A 19,715-nucleotide genomic window follows, 5' to 3' on the forward strand; every position below is an offset into this window, starting at 1 on the left:
CAGGGAAACTAGATGACAGTCTGGTTGAGAGTTGGCCTGATACAGCTCAGTGTGTTGTGGGTGGATCCTGACTGATCCAGTGGTGGACAACTCTGCTACTGTCAGTCCCTGAACTGGGATGCGGTGGAGTTGGATGGGCCTGCATCCCTCCTGCCACCTCACCCCTGGGGTGGCAGCCTCCCCACGCTAGGACAGGAGACCTGTATTAGTCTAGTGTCTGCTGAGCTCGGCCCCTGGGCTGTGTTGGTGCTTGCCCCTACCTGGGCCCCTGGGCTGTATTGGTGCTCATTGAGGCCAGAGCCTCGAACTATTTGCTGCTCCACCCTGACTGAGGGCTGGAGTTCATATATTGCTTTACTGTTCTGCCTAGCCTGAGGCTCTGAATACTAGGAACAGCTAATTTGTCCTTTTTTAGATCACCTTCATAGGTGTGTGCTAGCAAGGAGGGTGGCCTCCCTCAGATTGACAGGGAGGGACAGCCACACATGCTTACAAACTTGAATTCTTCTCTCTTTAATATGAGTGACCAGAACTGTATTCTAGATGAGGTCTTATCACTGCCTTGTAAAATAGCATTAATGTTTCCCTTTCTCTACTGGAAATACTTTGCCCAATATACCCTAACATCAAAGTTGCCGTTTTCTCAGATACATTACATTGGTGGGTCACAGACATCCTGTGATTGATTGACACACTCAGGTCTTTCTCCTCCTGACTTTTCCAACTGATGAGCCCCAGTTCATAGCAGAAATTCTTGAGTCCCTAAGTGCATGACCTCACACTTCACTGTTACATTTCATCCCATTTCTGTTGTTTGTCTTCTAGACTTCACAAGCTTCTTTCAAAAAATGTCTTGCTGGACTTTACAGGGAATGTCCCATTACACACAATTTCTTCCCTTCTTGCCTTTTACCACCTCTGTCCTGGCCACTTCTCAGGGACATAAAAAAGGAGAAAACCAACAAAATTGGAGAGGCACTATCACGTGCCCATACAGACTTTTGTAAACAGCAACAAATAGGAAAAGACTGTACACTGAAACTGATTTTGATGTTTTAACTTATCGCTAGAAAAGAAAAGATTCTTGGCTCACCTTGTATCTTCAACTTCACTTATTTTTAACCAAATGATCACTGCATATACATATAATCTAATTCAGTAGACTTAGTATATTAATTAGGACTGTTGATTAATCGCAGTTAACTCACGTGATTAACTCAAAAATTAATCGCAATTAATTGCAGTTTTAATCGCACTGTTAAACAATAGAATATCAATTGAAATATATTAAGTGTTTTGGATGTTTTCTATATTTTCATAAGTATTGTATTCTGTGTTGTAATTGAAATCAAAGCATATATTATTACACATATTTGCACTATAAAAATGATAAAAGAAATAGTATTTTCAATTCACCTCATACAAGTACATTGTGAACAAGAAGCGGGCAGCATTATTGCCTGAAAATATAAACCAACTTTTGTCTGAGCAACTGGCTGAATAAGAAGTAGGACTGAGTGAACTTGCAGGCGCTGAAATTTTACATTTTATTTTTGAATGCAGTTATTTTGTACATAATAGAAACATTTGTAAGTTTTATTATAAAGAGATTGCACTACAGTAATTATATTAGGTGAATTGAAAAATACTGTTTCTTTACAGTAGAATTACTTGTAATCAAAAATAAAGCGAGCACTATACACTTTAGTCTGTGTTATAATTGAAATAATATATTTGAAGATGTATCTGACACAGGTTAAACCATTAGTGGTATATACATTTTTGCCTATTAGTTAAACCAAGTCATGTTTCCTAACAGTGGTGTTTAAGTCCTATTAGCGTGGCTAGTGCTGTCTTCAATTCCTAACATAAAGCTAAAATGCTTCAAAATGAAATTTCTATAGATTAGTCTGTTATTTCTAGCAGCCTTTATGTTTTATTATCCCATAGCACATTGTAGTGAGAGTCTTAGCTCAAAATGAGGGATAATTGGAAGATATTCAGATGTGGGGTTTCTTATACAGCAGATTCCAACCTTGTTAGGCTATACCACTATGGTCTCACTTCTGTTTTTAAGTCATGGGGACTGGTGTCTGATTTATAAAAACAATATAATTAACACAATTTCCTTTGTACTTCTAATTTTCACATGTATCTTGAAATGAGGCAAAGTTGTACATAACTAAGAGTATACTATTGTACAGATTCAATATTCTGAGATTTCTATCCTTTTCTCATCAAAGACCTTTTTTTCCTGATGATGCACGATGCACAGTAGATACTTTAAGTTACTCACAATTATTCAAGCCCTCTCTTTAAGAAGCCTGAAACTTCAGAGGACAGCAGTACCCAATAGTTACTCTCTAATTTAGTTTAATCAAAAATTAAATTTCATCTGCTTGTGCGGATTCATTTGTCTACTTCCATGTTAATCATTAATAAATACTATGTATTTGAACACCACTAGACTATATATGAAAATGATCAAATACCCTGTTTATTCTCTTTGACAGGCAAGATTAGTTGTTTGACACTTATTTCTCAGTTTAAAACCCTCAGGAGGACTTTGTCCCCTTACTCATCATAATTTATTGCTCTTAAACATATCTTATAGTCAGATCTTATCAAAAGGCTTTACAAGAAAGCAAGTAAATGTTTGTCAAAACACTCTCCTACTATATTTTCCCCTAACTACACCAACAGTGTCAAGTTTTTCACCTTAAAGACAGATCACTGATAAATTCCAGTAGGTCGTTATCTTCCTGTTGTACCAGTTTACTTGCATGTCAATTAGTTTCACTGAAAACAAGGTGAAATTCTTCAGGGGTCTGTAATAAATACAATTAAAGTTAAGGATGGTGTTCTAATTTCACCTTTGAAGTGAAAAATCAGCATTAGCCTTTCCATAGTTTAATGATTAGTAAAACCAGAGGGAAAGAAACACTTTTAGCAAAAGAAAAAACTATAATTTTAAAAAGCTCATGTAATCAAATGAGCTTTAATAAAAGTAACTACTTTAATTGCCTTTTATTTAGGGAAAAATTTGGTCTCTTTCATTGTTGTTTGCAGTGTTGTAGCCATATTGGTCCCAGGATATTACAGACAGGTGCATGTGGTGGTAATGTTTATTGGACCAGTCTCTGGGGGTAAGAGAGACAAGGTTCGGAACTAGGCAGAGCTCGGTGCAGTTGGGAAGCTTCTCTCTCACCAACCGATCTAATAAAAGATGTTACCTCACCCACCTTCTCTCTAATATCCTGGGACCTGCATACCTACCACACGCCTTGCAGAACAATTAAGAGGGGTAAGGAGCGATGAGGCTGGGCTCCCAGCTGTGCTGGGGGATGGGCATTCTTTGGTATTTCCAGTTGTCTGCTTCCCCACCCTATTTTGACTCCCCCGAGGGCTGCGGTCAAACTCTGCAGCTCCACGGGGCGGATCCTCTCCTGCATAAGGGGGCGGCGCCCCGCACAGCTCCCTGTAACGCCCCCCCCGTGTCCCGGAGGAGGCTGGGCCTCCGTACTACGTCGCCCAGTGTGTGTCACGTGGCCTGCCCTGACGCGTCTCCTTCCCCTCCCCCAACCGAGTCACGAGGAGAGCGTCCGTTGGGGCTACGTCAGGAGCCAAACACAGCGTCCGTGAGACCGTGTGGGAAACGGTAGCGGGCGAGGGGCTGCGGAGCAGGCGCGAGGAGAAGGGGTGGAGCTAGGGCGTGTGCAGAAGCTGCCAGTACCAAAGCATCAGGGAAGGGGGGCGTGGTCAGCGCACGAGAGAAGAGGAGGGAGAGAGACGGGGCTATTCGGCGAAGTGTCCTCGCGCCTGAGGGGCAGTCAGAGCGCGAGGGGTGATCGGTGCGGGAGGGACCGACAAGGGTCGCGCTGGCGCGTGTGCCCCGGTGAGAGGGCGGCGGGGGGCGGGGCCTACCTCTGTCCGTAGTGATTGCCCACCCCCTGAGTGACAGACGGAGACCGAGTGAGGGAGCAGGGTCGGTAGCTGGCGCGGCCGGCGCTCGCTCTCCCCACACGCGATCCAGTGCTATGAGGCGGCCCTGAGAGTCGCGGCGGGGAGCCCAGCCCAGCAGGAGCCCGGCGCGGCCCGGGGGGACTGGGTCTCGCTTCACACCCCCGGCCAAACCGATGACTACGGCAAACTGCGGCGCCACTGACGAGTTCGACTTCAGGCTGATCTTCGGGGAGGACGGGCAGCCGAGCCCGGGGCCGCCGTTGGGGCCTGCAGGTGCGTCTCTGCGGCTGCGGTCGGCTTTCGCGGTGCGAGGAGGGGCGCTGGTTCCCGCTTTCCGAGGGGCCGGGACGGGCTAGGGGGGAGCTGCCTAGCACTCGGGTGGGGAACGCTCCTCCCCATGGCGCAGAGGCCCCGTCGCGATCCTCCAGCCCTGCTAGTGGTTCGGGGTGAGCCCTGGTGGGGCAGGAGTGACGAGACTCTGCACCCTCCCCCTGCAGTGCGCCCTGCTTAGGGCGCTGCTCAGCCGGTTTCCCCTGAGCTGAGGGGCTCTAGTGGCAGCGACACTCGCGCACCAGCCAGCCTCCATTCGGGCAGGAGCGCTCCCTGCCACTGCCTCGGAAGCCAGGCTGCAGCGGCATAACGCGGGGATGGCCCAGTCACCACCTCACAGCGATCTCAGAGGTCTCCCTAATAATCCACGAAGCGCTGGAGACCCCTGCCTGCAGCGTGCTCGCACTTGGGCCATTCAGGGACTATCTGCGTTTTTCCCTAATGCCTTGTAAAAAAAACTGGTCTAGAATAACTTGGAATGGAGGGAGTCTCTGTACGTGCCTTGAACCTCACTGTGTTGTTTAGGAAGTAGTGTAGTATGGGCTTCTCCCGCCCCCAGCGTCTAACTTCCCAAGTGAGAAACTGAGTTAAGTTGAAGAGCAGGGATGTGCAGTCTTTTCCTTGTAGGAGCTTGCATCAGGAAGCAACACAATACAAAGAAATTATGGTCTAGCTATATATTTATCAGTACCACTGAATAGCATTCTATCCCACCGCACGGGGTTTTGGGATTAGTACAGGCTTTTTTTAGTTTCCTCATGCCATTTTTTTTTTTTAATGGTACCAGATTTCAGTTTCACTAACAAACTGGTCCTTGTAGATTAGAAGCCAAGTAATATTGGTAGGTAGTAAGGTATGAAGTGGGAAATGTATTTTGGTGTTGCAATGTAAAAACTGTAATACACGTAGTTCAACAAATTTAAAAATATCACATGCTACTTATAGTTCTGGGTTTATTTTCTCTATACAGCTTTTACATATCTCCTGTTGAGTGGTCAGGGTTTTTTTCACTTTCAGAGATGTCACTTAGATGAGAACCATTTGTTTCTTGTTAGATGTGCTTGCATCACTCTAATGCTTTTTTTTTTAACTCTGTTTTGTTTCAGCAAGTACTCTAGATATTTTTACCTCTAAAACACAGAACCCCGTACTTATAGGAAAATACCAGAAATTAAAAATAACTCATAAGTATGGTGTAGGAATGTACCGCATATTAGGACATATTTGCACAACTACATGCAAGTTGGAAATCACTGTGAAAATACAGTTCTCTGACCTAATTGTGTTAGGTATTGTGGAAAGGCCCAAATTGTGTTAGCTGAGTTAATACATTGGCCTGTTGTTTAGCCTGGTTTCAAGACACTGCTGAAATATGGTTATGTCTAGTCTACTAAATAGTGCAGCCATGTTCTGACTCTGTTCTCTCACTTGGCTGCATGTGTAGTAGAGACACCTTTCCAGTATCAGGATAAGTTGATAAAAATTTTAATTGTATTTTAATATGTATTTAACCATATATATTTAAAGTTGTATGATATTAAACACTTGCCTAACTTTCAGTAAATTAGGAAGTCTGGCACTAAGACCAAATGCATGACACCCTTAAAAAAGCACTTTTTACTAAGTCACATTGCTGCCTATGTAGAGCATTTCAGATGGAAAAATTTTTTATTATCACAAGACTACTGCTGTTCCAGGGTCCCTGGCTTTTGTTAGTCAAATAGCATGCATGTTATGGTGCTATATAAATAGTGTGCATATAACTCAAATGGAAAACAAAGGAAAAATTATAGCAATTGTGAATAGGATACGGATCAGCGTTTATCTGGTGAGAATAAAAACATTAAAATTGAAATGTTCTACATAGTGACAACTGAGAATAAAGCATGTCTCAGATTAATATAGAACAAAAGCCGAACTGGTCAAAAATTCAATAGAAATTTGGTAGAGGTATTAGTAATTTAATGACACAACTTAGTGAAAGTACTGAATCAACCATTTTACTGTTGCGTTACAAGAATGTTTGTTTGCAAAAAGAGAATTAACTGAAAACATTTATTAGGCAGTCCTGTAAACTAGATATTTGTCTATTCATCACGTGAACCAATTCATATGGAAGAACTTAGGGCAATGGCTGAATAGATTTGCGTATCCATTAAGGTGATCAGGACTGGTATGCCCAGGAGCAACCTGGGATCCATGTTGCTTCTGATTTTCCCCACATGTGCAGAATTAATTTTATGTGCACCCTTATGGAGGTGATGTGTGACACATTACCTCCACATGGGTGCACATAACAAAATTCATGTGTTGGGGGTGGGGCTGAGGGGTTCAGAGTTTCGAAGGGGGCTCAGGGTTGCGGTGCAGGGGTGTGAGGGCTCTGGCTGGGGTGTGGGCTCTGCTGGGGGCTCAGGGCTGAGGCAGAGGGTTGGAGTGCGTGGCTGGGGATGAGGGGCTCAGGGCTGAGGCAGAGGGTTGATCTGGGGGGTGAGGGCTCAGGGGTGAGGCCGGGGATGAGGGGCTCAGGGCTGGCACAGAGAGTAGGGATGTGTGGGAGAGTGAGGGCTCTGGCTGGGAGTGTGGGCTCTGGGGTCGGGCCAATGATGAGAGGTTTGGGGTGCAGGAGGGTGCTCCTGGGCTATGGCAGAGAGAGAGGGGTCCCTGCTCTCCCTCCCTGCAGCAGCAGCTCCAGTCCTGAGGCACAGGATAGGCTCCCTTCCCCTGGCCACAGCAGGTCTGGGGCTGAGTTGGGGCTGGGGTAGGGGTGCCCCTCTCCTGGCTGTGGCAGGTTGGGGGTCAGGCCAGATTGGGCCTGGGAGAGGGGCACCTCTCCCCTGGCCAGGCGGGTTCCCGAGCCCTGCACGGTGCTAAATAGGCTGCTGCATGGCCACACAGCTTATAGAGAACTTGACTTGGGACTCCTAAGTACATAGTCATGGTACAGAGGGGTTGGGACAGGTTCCTGCTTCTAAATACTATTATGCAAGAACTGCCAATCCTCTGCAATTAATTTATTCTGTTTGAGTGTATTCTGGTAATTGGAGGCAAACTTTATAAATGCTTTGTCTCGATTTTTGGTGTGGTCAGCTGTGCAATAGGATATTTTATGTCCTGTTAGTTTGCTATTTTATGCAGTGAGGTAGATCTAAATCAAGGCAATTTAAATAATTATTTAAATCACTAAATGGAATGCCTTGATGTAAATAATCAGTTTTTATCAACTGAAATACAAATGGGAAAGTTATCTTGCTAAAGCAAGATGCATTCTCGTACAGCCATTAAAGCATGTTGATTTACAACTAAATAGAGCCTTTACGTTATCTTTGATACCTATGTTTGCTATCTGGGAGAGTGCACTATAACTATATTCCAGGGGTCGGAAACCTTTCACAAGTGCTGTGCTGAGTCTTCATTTATTCATTCTAATTTAAGGTTCTGCGTGCCAGTCATACATTTTAACGTTTTTAGAAGGTCTCTTTCTATGAAGTCTCTAATATATAACTAAACTATTGTACGTAAAGTAAATAAGATTTTTAAAATGTTTAAGAAGCTTCATTTAAAATTAAATTAAAATGCAGAGCCCCCAGACCGGTGGCCAGGAACCAAGCAGTGTGAGTGCCACTGAAAATCAGCTTGCGTGACACCTTTGGCACTTGTGCCATAGGTTGCCTACCCTTGCTATATACATTTATTTAAGCAATTATATAGCTTTTCAGATCCTTTTAATTATACGTTTTAGTATGTTAGAAAATGGTGAAAGATATATTGCTACTTATTAGATAATTATCTTTTTGCTCATGATTTGTCAGGCTGCATTAGAATAACGAGTTTAATTAAACACAGTCAACAGTGTATAAATTTTATTTTTATTAAACAAAACAAGACCTTAACACAGTACATAACATATTATGCCATATTTATGAAGCCTAACCTCAAAAGTTAGTCTGATAAAAGATAATACCTCACCCATGTTGTCTATCTTCTGTTGGTGTGAGAGACAGAGGCACACAGAGCTCTTCAAGTCTGGGAAAAGTATTCAGAGTGTCACAGCAAAATTCAAGGTGGAAGAGATTGTTTAGCATAAGTAATTAGCTCATATTGTAGGATTAATTCTCCACAAGAGGATGATTGCTGACATTTATATAGCATTCTATAACTGTGTCTCTATTTTAGTTCATTGTGGAATATTTCCACAAATCCATACTGCTTAAAAACAGTCATGACATCTTTAAAGTACATTTATCATGTGTGCATATTTTCCATTAATATCAAAGTTAGCACACATTTAAAAATGAGTCTCTAACGTTGCTGTATGTCTTGATCCTACTGAAAGGAATCCTCTGTAAACTGTCCACGGAGACAGTATTTGATGACATTCATTCTAATTCAAGGTAGAATTAGATGGTTTTCCCCCTGAAAAAACAGCCTTTAACTCAGTTTTTGATAAGAGGTTTATTAATTTAGCATATTTATTTTTTATTTAAATGTTATAATCTCTTATAACAAGCTTAGGCCTTAACATATTTGTATTAGATTCAGATTTCATTTTAAACACATTTATTTTTAAAAAGTAAAACGTACTATAATTTAAATAAAAATCTGATTTTTAAATAAATCAGTTTAAAAAAATCTACCCTGGTTTTATACACTGTAAAAATGTACATGACGTATGACAGTGGGAAAAAGCTATAACTATTGTATTAGAAACATAATTTTTCATTTAAGTATTTCAGAAGCTGAAACTTAACTATAAATCTTTCCCAATCCATGGGAAGCTTTTAGGATTGTTTAAACTCTTACCTTGTGCTGTGCTCCTCCTTAAAGGAAATATTGGATGGATGGTGGGGAGAAAACTTCTAGGCATGTGGGAGAAATGCCCAACATTACCATTTTTTGGTAATAACATAGAAGATAAGTCTAAACTGACAATTCTAAATTTAAAATCACTTTTCCAATTATCTAGTCAAGAATACTGTTGTGTTATGGACTGACTGTACATTTTAGAATATGAATATACAAACTGACTCACACTGAAGAAGTAGATGGCTTTTTAGTTCTATTTAATTTATTACATTTTTTAAAAAGCCTTCTATCCAAGGGAGGCCAATTGAAGACTTTGAGCACACTGACACACGTTTCAAAGAAGAGGCATTTGAAAACCAAAATCGGTCATAACAGCATTTTTTTCTTTCCCTCTTTTCTCTCTTCCTGTCATGTCATTACTCCACAGCAGGTCATTGAAATTCGTGTGTAATGCTTAATTTTGTGCTGGATTGCAGGAATGGTGACCAACTTGACTAGCGTAGTTGTGCTTGTACTGGTTAATCTGAACAATAGTAATGGCTGTTAGGGTGGTCTATATGAAAGATTGTTTAGCAGTATCCACCAATCTAAAGTCTAATACTGCAACCTTTTAGTACTGGAACTTAGTTCCATTAAAGTCAAAGGGATTTCCCATATTAATAAACTAGTCAGGTGAGTAGGAGGGTTGTGAGAGAGTTCCAAATTCTGGGTGCTTCCTCTGTCCACTCTCCTTGGCATAGTGTAGTAATCTTGTCCTTGCCATAGTGAAGACAGAAATATTCTTCATTTTTGGAATGTGTAAATGCCAAAACACATACCTGGACTTCTAGCTAATAAAGGTTTTAGTTTCTCTTTGACTTGCAGCACTATTGATCAGTATTGTTCTACTATAAAATTTTAGGCTGACCTCAAAATACACCTCTCCCCCAATATAACACTGTCCTCAGGAGCCAGAAAATCTTACTGCATTATAGGTGAAACCACGTTATATTGAACTTGCTTTTATCCGCCAGATTGCGCAATCCCGCCCCCCTGGAGCACTGCTTTATCGTGTTATATCTGAATTCATGTTATATCGGGTGGCGTTATATCGGGGTAGAGGTGTATATTAAGACACAGAATTTTATGAAACTTAAACAGTTTGATAGCGGCAGCTATTTATGATTTCTTTAAGAGTTGCATATAGCAACTATTAACTTTAAACTAGTATTGGAATTGTAACATTAACGCTCCCTCACAATCCAGTAGATTTTCATTTGTATGTTTAGTTCTGCCAAATGTTACTTAGACTTTCTCGGAAGTACAAATTACAAATTTGAGGGACTAATGTTTTTAAAACTAAACAGGGTGATACCAAATTTGTGTTTTTTCTTAGGAAAGATTAAGCTTGACTGTTCAAACTTTTTATGTAATATTTAACACTTCACAATGTTGGCTGTTGAATAATGTAAATGAGGCTCTGCATGTCAATATTTATATTTATTTTACAAATAAAATCAATATACATTTAAGCAAGACAGTGACAGTGTATGGTATGTACATAACGTGGTATGCCTCTTCTATCTGAGTTGGACAACGAGAGAGCCTATATATAAAGTGTTAATTAGTTTATAAATACGTGTATTTTTGTCTTCCCTACAAAGAACCCAGTCCTGCAAATTGCTGATGGCCTTTAGTTCTCATTGAGTCAGTGGGAATTGAGTGCATGCAGCATTTCCTGGAAGGTGCTCAGTGTCTTGCAGGGTCAGACCTGTAATAACCAGACTTGTTGCTAATTGGATATATTGTTTGTATGTAGTGTGGAGGTGAACCTAACTTAAAAAAATGTTTGTGCAGCTTGTGACTTTTAATGTTTTGCAAATCAAGTCTTCCATTCGTCTGTCAGCCACTCATAAGCAATTTGCTATTGATGGTGCAGCTAAAAATATTGTATGATGCACTGCTGTGATACTTTGTGATCTCATAGAAATTTGATAGGTACAGTATTTTAACTTCCATCATGTTTTTCAGGATAGTAGCATAGTGCAATCTACTGATTATGGGTTGACATCTGCAAGGTGGAGGGGGGGGGCGGAATCACAAACTCTTTATTACAGTTTTTATCTCCATCTTTGCTACAATCATAGTGAAGATTAGATAATCTTAGTTTAACTTTTGTCAAAATGAGTGCCTTTGAAAATATCTTTGCACAAGTTTACTCTCAAGATTACTGTTTTGTAGTCGGTATGGTATTTGCAAAAACACTAATGTGTTATAGTTAGACGTTAATGCATTTTAAATAGACAAAGCTTACAGATTTCTTGTGATTTACGCACACAATTTAGTAATCTAAAACAAAAGAATAGTATTGTAACTAATAAATTGCTTGCTACTCCCACCATTGTTCATCCTTTTTAAAAAGAAAACTTTCAATCTAATTACGTTTAAGTTATTTTTGGTCTTTTAGACTCCAGTCCAGCAGTAGGGTTAGTGCAGTTCACCTCTTAGATGCAGCAGAGCCTTATGCTGAACAGGGATCTCAGTTAATTGAAAACCTCTACTTTTTTTTAATTATTATTCAGACTTGATACTCTAAGTTTGCTAATTAAGAGTTGTGGGAGTTTCTGGTTTGTTTTTGTTTCTGCCCTAGTTAGGTCTCTGTACTAGGGAGTGTGGGCTAATGACTCATTTTCTAGTTAGAAGCAGAAACTTACTGTCCTTTAAAGAAGCCTTTATTTTTACAAATATTTACATGGTGACTGCCACAATGACATCTGGCTGCATTTTTATAGGTTTGAATGATATCAATTCTTAAGTACCAGTGGAATATTTAGACTGTTGAATGCCTGTCTTATACATTTATGTCCCTAAATGCTTCTGATGAGGTGATAAGCATCTAAATTCCTTCTAAATCAGGGGTAGGCAACCTATGGCATGGGTGCCGAAGGTGGCACACAAGCTGATTTTCAGTGGCACTCTCACTGCCTGGGTCCTGTCCACCAGTCCAAGGGGGCTCTGCATTTTAATTTAATTTTAAATGAAGCTTCTTAAACATTTTAAAAGCCTTATTTACTTTACATACGACAGTAAGTTAGTTATATATTATAGACTTGTCGAAAGAGACCTTTTAACGTTTTTAGAATGTATTACTGGCACATGAAACCTTAATTTAGAGTGAATAAATTTAAGACTCAGCACACCACTTCTGAAAGGTTGCTGACCCCTGTCCTAGATAGAGGGCTTGCTGCCTGCCTACTAAAAGCAAAATAAACCCCAACAAACCATAATTTTGCAGATGCCGGGGTGTAGCTGTTGCGCACAAAGCGAATGTTGGAGTTAAGTGTGTGTATAAACAAAGGTGGCACAAAGCTCATGTTTGCAATCTATTGACTCTTGTGTGCTACCTAAGTATAGGGCATGCCCCCTGTGCTTAATTAAATCAGCTTTTTGAAGCAGACACTTGCCACATTTTTGCTAAGCACTCTGCACACTTGTGGCACTGTACAGGTTAGTAATAAATCATTCTCACTATTTTTAGTCCCACCGCAAATTGATTCAGACCTAGGTAAGTGTGAGGGGGAGGGATCTGATTCTCAGCCAAAACATAACACAACTTTTGGTTAACATATTTGAAATTTTCTTAACATTTTTGCACTCTAATTATTTTATCCATCTCTTATTCTCTGTAGAGATGTTTTTCTCACCTTTTTCTTTTTTTCCCCATTCCTCTCTAGGACTGTTGTCTTTTTCGTCCGTCATCCATTTCTTAATTGCTGCTGTTAGCTTTTAGCTGTGCTGTTGCTGCTTTGCTCCACTGTGCCTTGATTTTTTTTAACCAGAGTTGCTCTAACAATTTAACAAAACTGGATGGAGCTGAGTGCTAGTAGCATATAGTGAAAACTAGTTTGTCTGCTGACATTGCAAGCATCTGATGAGAAAGTAATATGTTCTGAAAGAGCACTCTCTGCCCTTCCTTCCCTAAAACAGCTGAAGAGAGACCAGTCATGGTCTGTGTTTATAGTGTTTGCTGAAAACCTTGCCACTTCAGACTGTACTACAGCGGTATTGATTGAGGACTAGTTGGTCTGAGGGAGAGCAGAAATGAAATGTGTGCTAGGGTACCTTTTTATCCACTATCCTTTATTGGTAACTGGCTAACAGTACAACATTTTTATCCAACATATTTCAGGAAAATCCAGAAGATTGAATTACTGAGGAAAGCTGACAGATTTTCGCACTTGTGAACTGGTCCTTTTTTGTTGTTGTTCAGATCTCAGTGTTTATAAATTGAGGGCTTCTTTTGGGTATGGCTACACTTGCAGCTGTACAGCGCTGGGAGTTACAGCTGTCTTCGTACAGTTGTGTAGGGAAAGCACTGCAGTGTGGCCACATTTGCAGCATTTGCAGCACGTTTGGGAGTGGTGCATTATGGGCAGCTATCCCACAGAGCAGCTTGTCCCATTTTGACGCCGTGGGTTGTGGGAAGGGGACGGAATGGTGCGAGTCATTCCACTTCCTGTCCCAACGCCCCGTAATGCATCGCTTCACATCCCAGCAGTCACTGTTTTTCCATCCACGTTTGGTGCTATTGTGACTCTCCCAACGGTTTTTATGCAATGCGATTTCTGTGGGAAATGGAGCCCGAGCTGCTGAGGAGGATGCTGGTGAGTCTCGCCAGCACGTCGCGTTTGGCAGTTGAGCTATTCCTTCAGCTCCAAAGTGACAATGAGGAGTCCGACGATGATATCGAGTCCCCTGACGCGTATGACACTAAATTGCTTGTGGCATTCACAGAAATGCTTAGCACGGTGGAATGCTGCTTTTGGGCTTGGGAAACAAGCACTGAGTGGTGGGATCACATCGTCATGGAAGTCTGGGATGACAAGCAGTGGCTGCAGAACTTTCGGATGAGAAAAGCCACTTTCATGGGTCTGTGTGCTGAGCTCGCCCCCACCCTGCGGCGCAAGGACACGAGATTGAGAGCTGCCCTGCCGGTGGAGAAGCAGGTGGCTGTTGCAGTCTGGAAGCTGGCAACTCCAGACAGCTACTGATCGGTCGCGAACCAGTTTGGAGTGGGAAAGTCGACCGTTGGAATCGTGTTGATGCAAGTTTGCAACGCCATTAATCGCATCCTGCTGAGAAGAACCGTGACTCTGGGGAACGTGCAGGACATTGTGGATGGCTTTGCACAAATGGGTTTCCCTAACTGTGGAGGGGCGATAGATGGGATGCATATTCCTGTTCTGGCACCACCCCACCTACCATCCGAGTACATTAGTCAGAAGGGGTATTTCTCTATGGTTCTCCAGGCGCTTGTGGATCACCGTGGGCGTTTCATTGGCATTAACACAGGCTGGCCTGGAAAGGTCCATGATGCACGCATCTTTCGGAACACTGGCCTGTTCACGAAGCTGCAGGCAGGGACTTTTTTCCCAGACCGGAAGATCACAGTAGGGGAGGTCGAAATGCCCATTGTGATCCTTGGAGACCTCGCTTACCCGTTAATGCCTTGGCTCATGAAACTGTATACAGGGAAGCTTGACAGGAGCAAGGACCGGTTCAACTACAGGCTGAGCTGATGCCGAATGACTGTGGAGTGTGCTTTTGGCCGTTTAAAAGGGCGCTGGAGATGTATGGGAAGCTAGACTTGGGGGAAAGCAGCATCCCTGCGATTATATCTGCGTGATGTACCCTCCATAATATTTATGAAGGGAAGGGTGAAACATTCAGTCAGGCATGGACCTCTGAGGTTCAACGCCTGGAGGCTGAATTTGCACAACCAGAGAGCAGGGCTACTAGAGAGTCCCAGCACAGAACTGCAAGGATTTAGGGATGCCTTGAGGGAAGAATTTGAGGCTGAAAACCAACAGTAATGTTTGGTGCCTTGCACAGGAGTGAAGTGCAGTGGTTACAATGTTAGTAGGAATCTGTTTTTCCTAAAATGATTTGCAGTGCCTGTTTCTTTCCTAGGCTAAGGTACCTTTCACTTTCTGCAATAATAAAGACTGTTTTCAAAGCCAAGAATTCATTTATTGAAAAGAAAATAACTTTCTTGACAGACACAACATTTTGGGAACCTGAAAGGGCAGGAGGGTGAGGTGGTGAACTGTACAGTCACAGGTTTGAATATGTCCTGTCTGGAGTGCTGTGCAATGACTGCTGCACTTCAGGATGCCTGTACTGCATGGTGATGGGGGTTGAGTGCAGAGGGTAAGGGTCGTAGTTCTTAGGGCTTGTTGATGAATGTACAGGTGTTGGGGACAGCTGGTGGTGGTAAGAACCTGGATGCTGGAGAAGAGGGTTTGGAGCTGACCTTGGGGCACAAGGGAAAGAGCTTTGGGACGGGAGGGGGCTGGCACAGTAGTACTCTGCCTGCATGGCTACGAGTGACTGGATAGAGTCCGCTTGGCGTGCCAGGATGTTTATCAGCTGCTTTTTGCTTCTATTCTTAGCTGCTGCGTTTCTCTGGTGGATCCTGCTTTTGCTTTCCCTTTCCCTCCAGTCCTGCAGTTTTTTCCTCCAGTCCTGCAATTTTTTACTTTCTCTGGCAGAGTGATCCATAACTGCTTTCAGCATGTCTTCTTTGCTTTTTTGCCGCTTCTTCCTGAGGTTTTCTAGCCTCTGAGCAGTCGATGATATGGGCAGTTGAGTAGTCAAGGACACTTTTCGAAACGCAAAAATGGCAACAATTAACAGAGGCAGCATTGTTTATAATCTCACCCAGACAGTTATTCCCACACAATGAAGGAGTTTACAATCTTCACTTTAGCATACTTTTCCCATACCAAACAGAGCGCACATAACCCACAGGAGCCACGAAATGGCGAGTAAGGGGGACTGATTGCTTCAGGGATGTGCAGGGGTTTCTGTGCATTGGGGAAAGCAAACTGCTGCAGGGAGCATCTACGCTGAACAGTCTCCCAACATTTTCCACAGGAGTTAATCATGGAAGATATCTCGCTGCTGTGGGTCACCTGGGAAGAGCGGGAGGGTCTTCTACAGCAATGCGGATTCCGCCCTGGCCCCTATGCAGCTTGCCTGTGTGCAGCAATGGTCCCCCCCACCCCTCGCGGCACAGTGGCGCGGATGCGTTAGCCTGACTGGGACAAGGACCACAGTGGCTCTCCCTATAAACTTGCGCAGGCGCATTGCCCACGCTCTGGCTGAAACTTTTGAAGAGATTACTGAGGCTGATTACCGCGACATGATAAACCACATCAATGGGCTATTCCACATTTAGGCATGCATGCATGCAGCCCTAACCCCCCCACCCCTCCCAAAACATTTCCATCCTGAAAATAAAAGCCGCTTACCGGTAACCCGCTCCTCTGCTTGTCCTTCACCAAGTACCAGCTGCTGCGACTGGCTACCTTCCTCCTGGCTTGAGAAGAGCTCCTGGCTGCATGCCTCCTGGGACTCCAGGGTTGTCATAATTTAGTCCCAGATTTGGACCTTAGCGTCCAAAATATGGGGGTTAGCATGAAAACCTCCAAGCTTAGTTACCAGCTTGGACCTGGTACTGCTGCCACCACCCAAAAAATTAGTGTTTTGGGGCACTCTGGTCCCCCCAAAAACCTTCCCTGGGGACCCCAAGACCCAAATCCCTTGAGTCTCACAACAAAGGGAAATAAACCTTTTCCCTTCCCCCCCCCTCCAGGTGCTCCTGGAGAGAGACACAGAAGCAACCTCCGTGAATCTAAGCAGAGGGAGGTATCAGAGGGTAGCCGTGTTAGTCTGGATCTGTAAAAGCAGCAAAGAATCCTGTGGCACCTTATAGACTAACAGACGTTTTGGAGCATGAGCTTGCGTGGGTGAATACCCACTTCCTCAGATGCATGTAATGGAAATATCCAGGGGCAGGTATATATATGTGTGCTAGCAAGGAAGCTAGAGATAACGAGGTCAGTTCAATCAGGGAGGATGAAGCCCTGTTCTAGCAGTTGAGGTGTGAAAACCAAGAGAGGAGAAACTGGTTCTGTAATTGGCAAGCCATTCACAGTCTTTGTTCAATCCTGAGCTGATGGTGTCAAATTTGCAGATGAACTGAAGCTCAGCAGTTTCTCTTTGAAGTCTGGTCCTGAAGTTTTTTTGCTGCAGGATGGCCACCTTAAGGTCTGCTATAGTGTGGCCAGGGAGGTTGAAGTGCTCTCCTACAGGTTTTTGTATATTGCCATTCCTAATGTCTGATTTGTGTCCATTTATCCTTTTCTGTAGAGACTGTCCAGTTTGGCCGATGTACATAGCAGAGGGGCATTGCTGGCATATGATGGCGTATATTACATTGGTGGATGTGCAGGTGAATGAACCAGTGATGGTGTGGCTGATCTGGTTAGGTCCTGTGATGGTGTCGCTGGTGTAGATATGTGGGCAGAGTTGGCATCGAGGTTTGTTGCATGGATTGGTTCCTGAGCTAGAGTTATTATGGTGTGGTGTGCAGTTACTGGTGAGAATATGTTTCAGGTTGGCAGGTTGTCTGTGGGCAAGGATTGGCCTGCCACCCAAGGCCTGTGAAAGTGTGGGATCATTGTCCAGGATGGGTTGTAGATCCTTGATGATGCGTTGGAGGGGTTTTAGCTGGGGGCTGTATGTGATGGCCAGTGGAGTCCTGTTGGTTTCTCTCTTGGGTTTGTCTTGCAGTACTGCAAGAGAGAAACCAACAGGACTCCACTGGCCATCACATACAGCCCCCAGCTAAAACCCCTCCAACGCATCATCAAGGATCTACAACCCATCCTGGACAATGATCCCACACTTTCACAGGCCTTGGGTGGCAGGCCAATCCTTGCCCACAGACAACCTGCCAACCTGAAACATATTCTCACCAGTAACTGCACACCACACCATAATAACTCTAGCTCAGGAACCAATCCATGCAACAAACCTCGATGCCAACTCTGCCCACATATCTACACCAGCGACACCATCACAGGACCTAACCAGATCAGCCACACCATCACTGGTTCATTCACCTGCACATCCACCAATGTAATATACGCCATCATATGCCAGCAATGCCCCTCTGCTATGTACATCGGCCAAACTGGACAGTCTCTACGGAAAAGGATAAATGGACACAAATCAGACATTAGGAATGGCAATATACAAAAACCTGTAGGAGAGCACTTCAACCTCCCTGGCCACACTATAGCAGACCTTAAGGTGGCCATCCTGCAGCAAAAAAACTTCAGGACCAGACTTCAAAGAGAAACTGCTGAGCTTCAGTTCATCTGCAAATTTGACACCATCAGCTCAGGATTGAACAAAGACTGTGAATGGCTTGCCAATTACAGAACCAGTTTCTCCTCTCTTGGTTTTCACACCTCAACTGCTAGAACAGGGCTTCATCCTCCCTGATTGAACTGACCTCGTTATCTCTAGCTTGCTTGCTAGCACACATATATATACCTGCCCCTGGATATTTCCATTACATGCATCTGAGGAAGTGGGTATTCACCCACGCAAGCTCATGCTCCAAAACGTCTGTTAGTCTATAAGGTGCCACAGGATTCTTTGCTGCTTAAGCAGAGGGAGTCCACCCTCCCTAATTCCAGTCCTGGAACAAAAAGCACTTCCCTCTTCACCCAGAGGGAATGCAAAATCAGGCTAGTAAATCTAACGCACCCAGATTTCCCCCCTGACTTCTTCCTCCCACCAATTCCCTGATGAGTACAGACTCAATTTCCCTGAAGTTCACCACTAAAGAAAAACTCCAACAGGTCTTAAAAGAAAGCTTTATATAAAAAAGAAAAATACATACAAATGGTCTCTCTGTATTAAGGTGACAAATACAGGGTCAATTGCTTAAAAGAAATATTGAATAAACAGCCTTATTCAAAAAGAATACAATTCAAAGCAGTCCAGCCACTATAGACATGTAAATACAAAAAAACATAAATCCTATCTGATCTTTATGTACTTACAACTGGGAAACAGAAGATTAGAAAGCAGGAAATAGAAATCACTCCTCATCCGAGAGAGCATACAGGCAGACAACCCAGAACAAAAGACTCACACACAAAAAACCCTCCACCCAGAGTTGAAAAAATCCTATTTCCTGATTGGTCCTCTGGTCAGGTGCTTAAGGTGAAAGAGACGTTAACCCTTAGCTATCTGTTTATGACACGCCCCCCAAATTGCAGATAGTGGGGAAGCTCACTGGCGGCGATTTTCTCCTAGAACTTTAAACTAAACAGATTAATACAACACATGCACCGTTACATATACCACTAAGTATATAACTAACAGACTTCTACAGTTTAAGAACACTTTTTAACTACTGGATTGTGGGAAACTCTCACGGGAGAGTGCATCAGCTACTTTGTTAGAAGCTCCTGAGATGTGCTGAATTTCAAAATTAAAATCTTGGAGAGCTAAACTGCAACGAAGAAGTTTCTTGTTGTTCCCCTTGGCAGTATGAAGCCACTTTAGTGCAGCATGGTCAGTTTGTAGCTGGAACCGCCGTCCCCAAACATATGGGCGTAGCTTTTCCAGGGCGTACACAATGGCATAGCATTTCTTTTGACTGACTGACCAGTGACTTTCCCTCTCAGACAGTTTCTTGCTGAGAAAGACGACAGGATGGAAGTTGTGATCTGTTGCTTCCTGCATGAGCACTGCTGCTACACAAGAAAACAGGAACC

The 19,715-nt window shown here is 43.2% G+C and overlaps 1 protein-coding gene across 1 annotated transcript in view; it reads left to right on the top strand.

The window, feature by feature from the left end:
* Positions 1-3,734: 3,734 nt before the first annotated feature.
* Positions 3,735-19,715, top strand: part of NFATC3 (nuclear factor of activated T cells 3) — a 163,994-nt gene continuing 148,013 nt past the window's right edge. Inside the window, 1 exon segment of the mRNA XM_050922682.1 lies at positions 3,735-4,236. Within this exon segment, the coding sequence (XP_050778639.1) occupies positions 4,137-4,236 (100 nt within the window). The 5' untranslated portion in view covers positions 3,735-4,136.

This window comes from Gopherus flavomarginatus, chromosome 14, assembly GCF_025201925.1.
Source record: "Gopherus flavomarginatus isolate rGopFla2 chromosome 14, rGopFla2.mat.asm, whole genome shotgun sequence".
NCBI classification, from domain to species: Eukaryota; Metazoa; Chordata; order Testudines; family Testudinidae; genus Gopherus; species Gopherus flavomarginatus.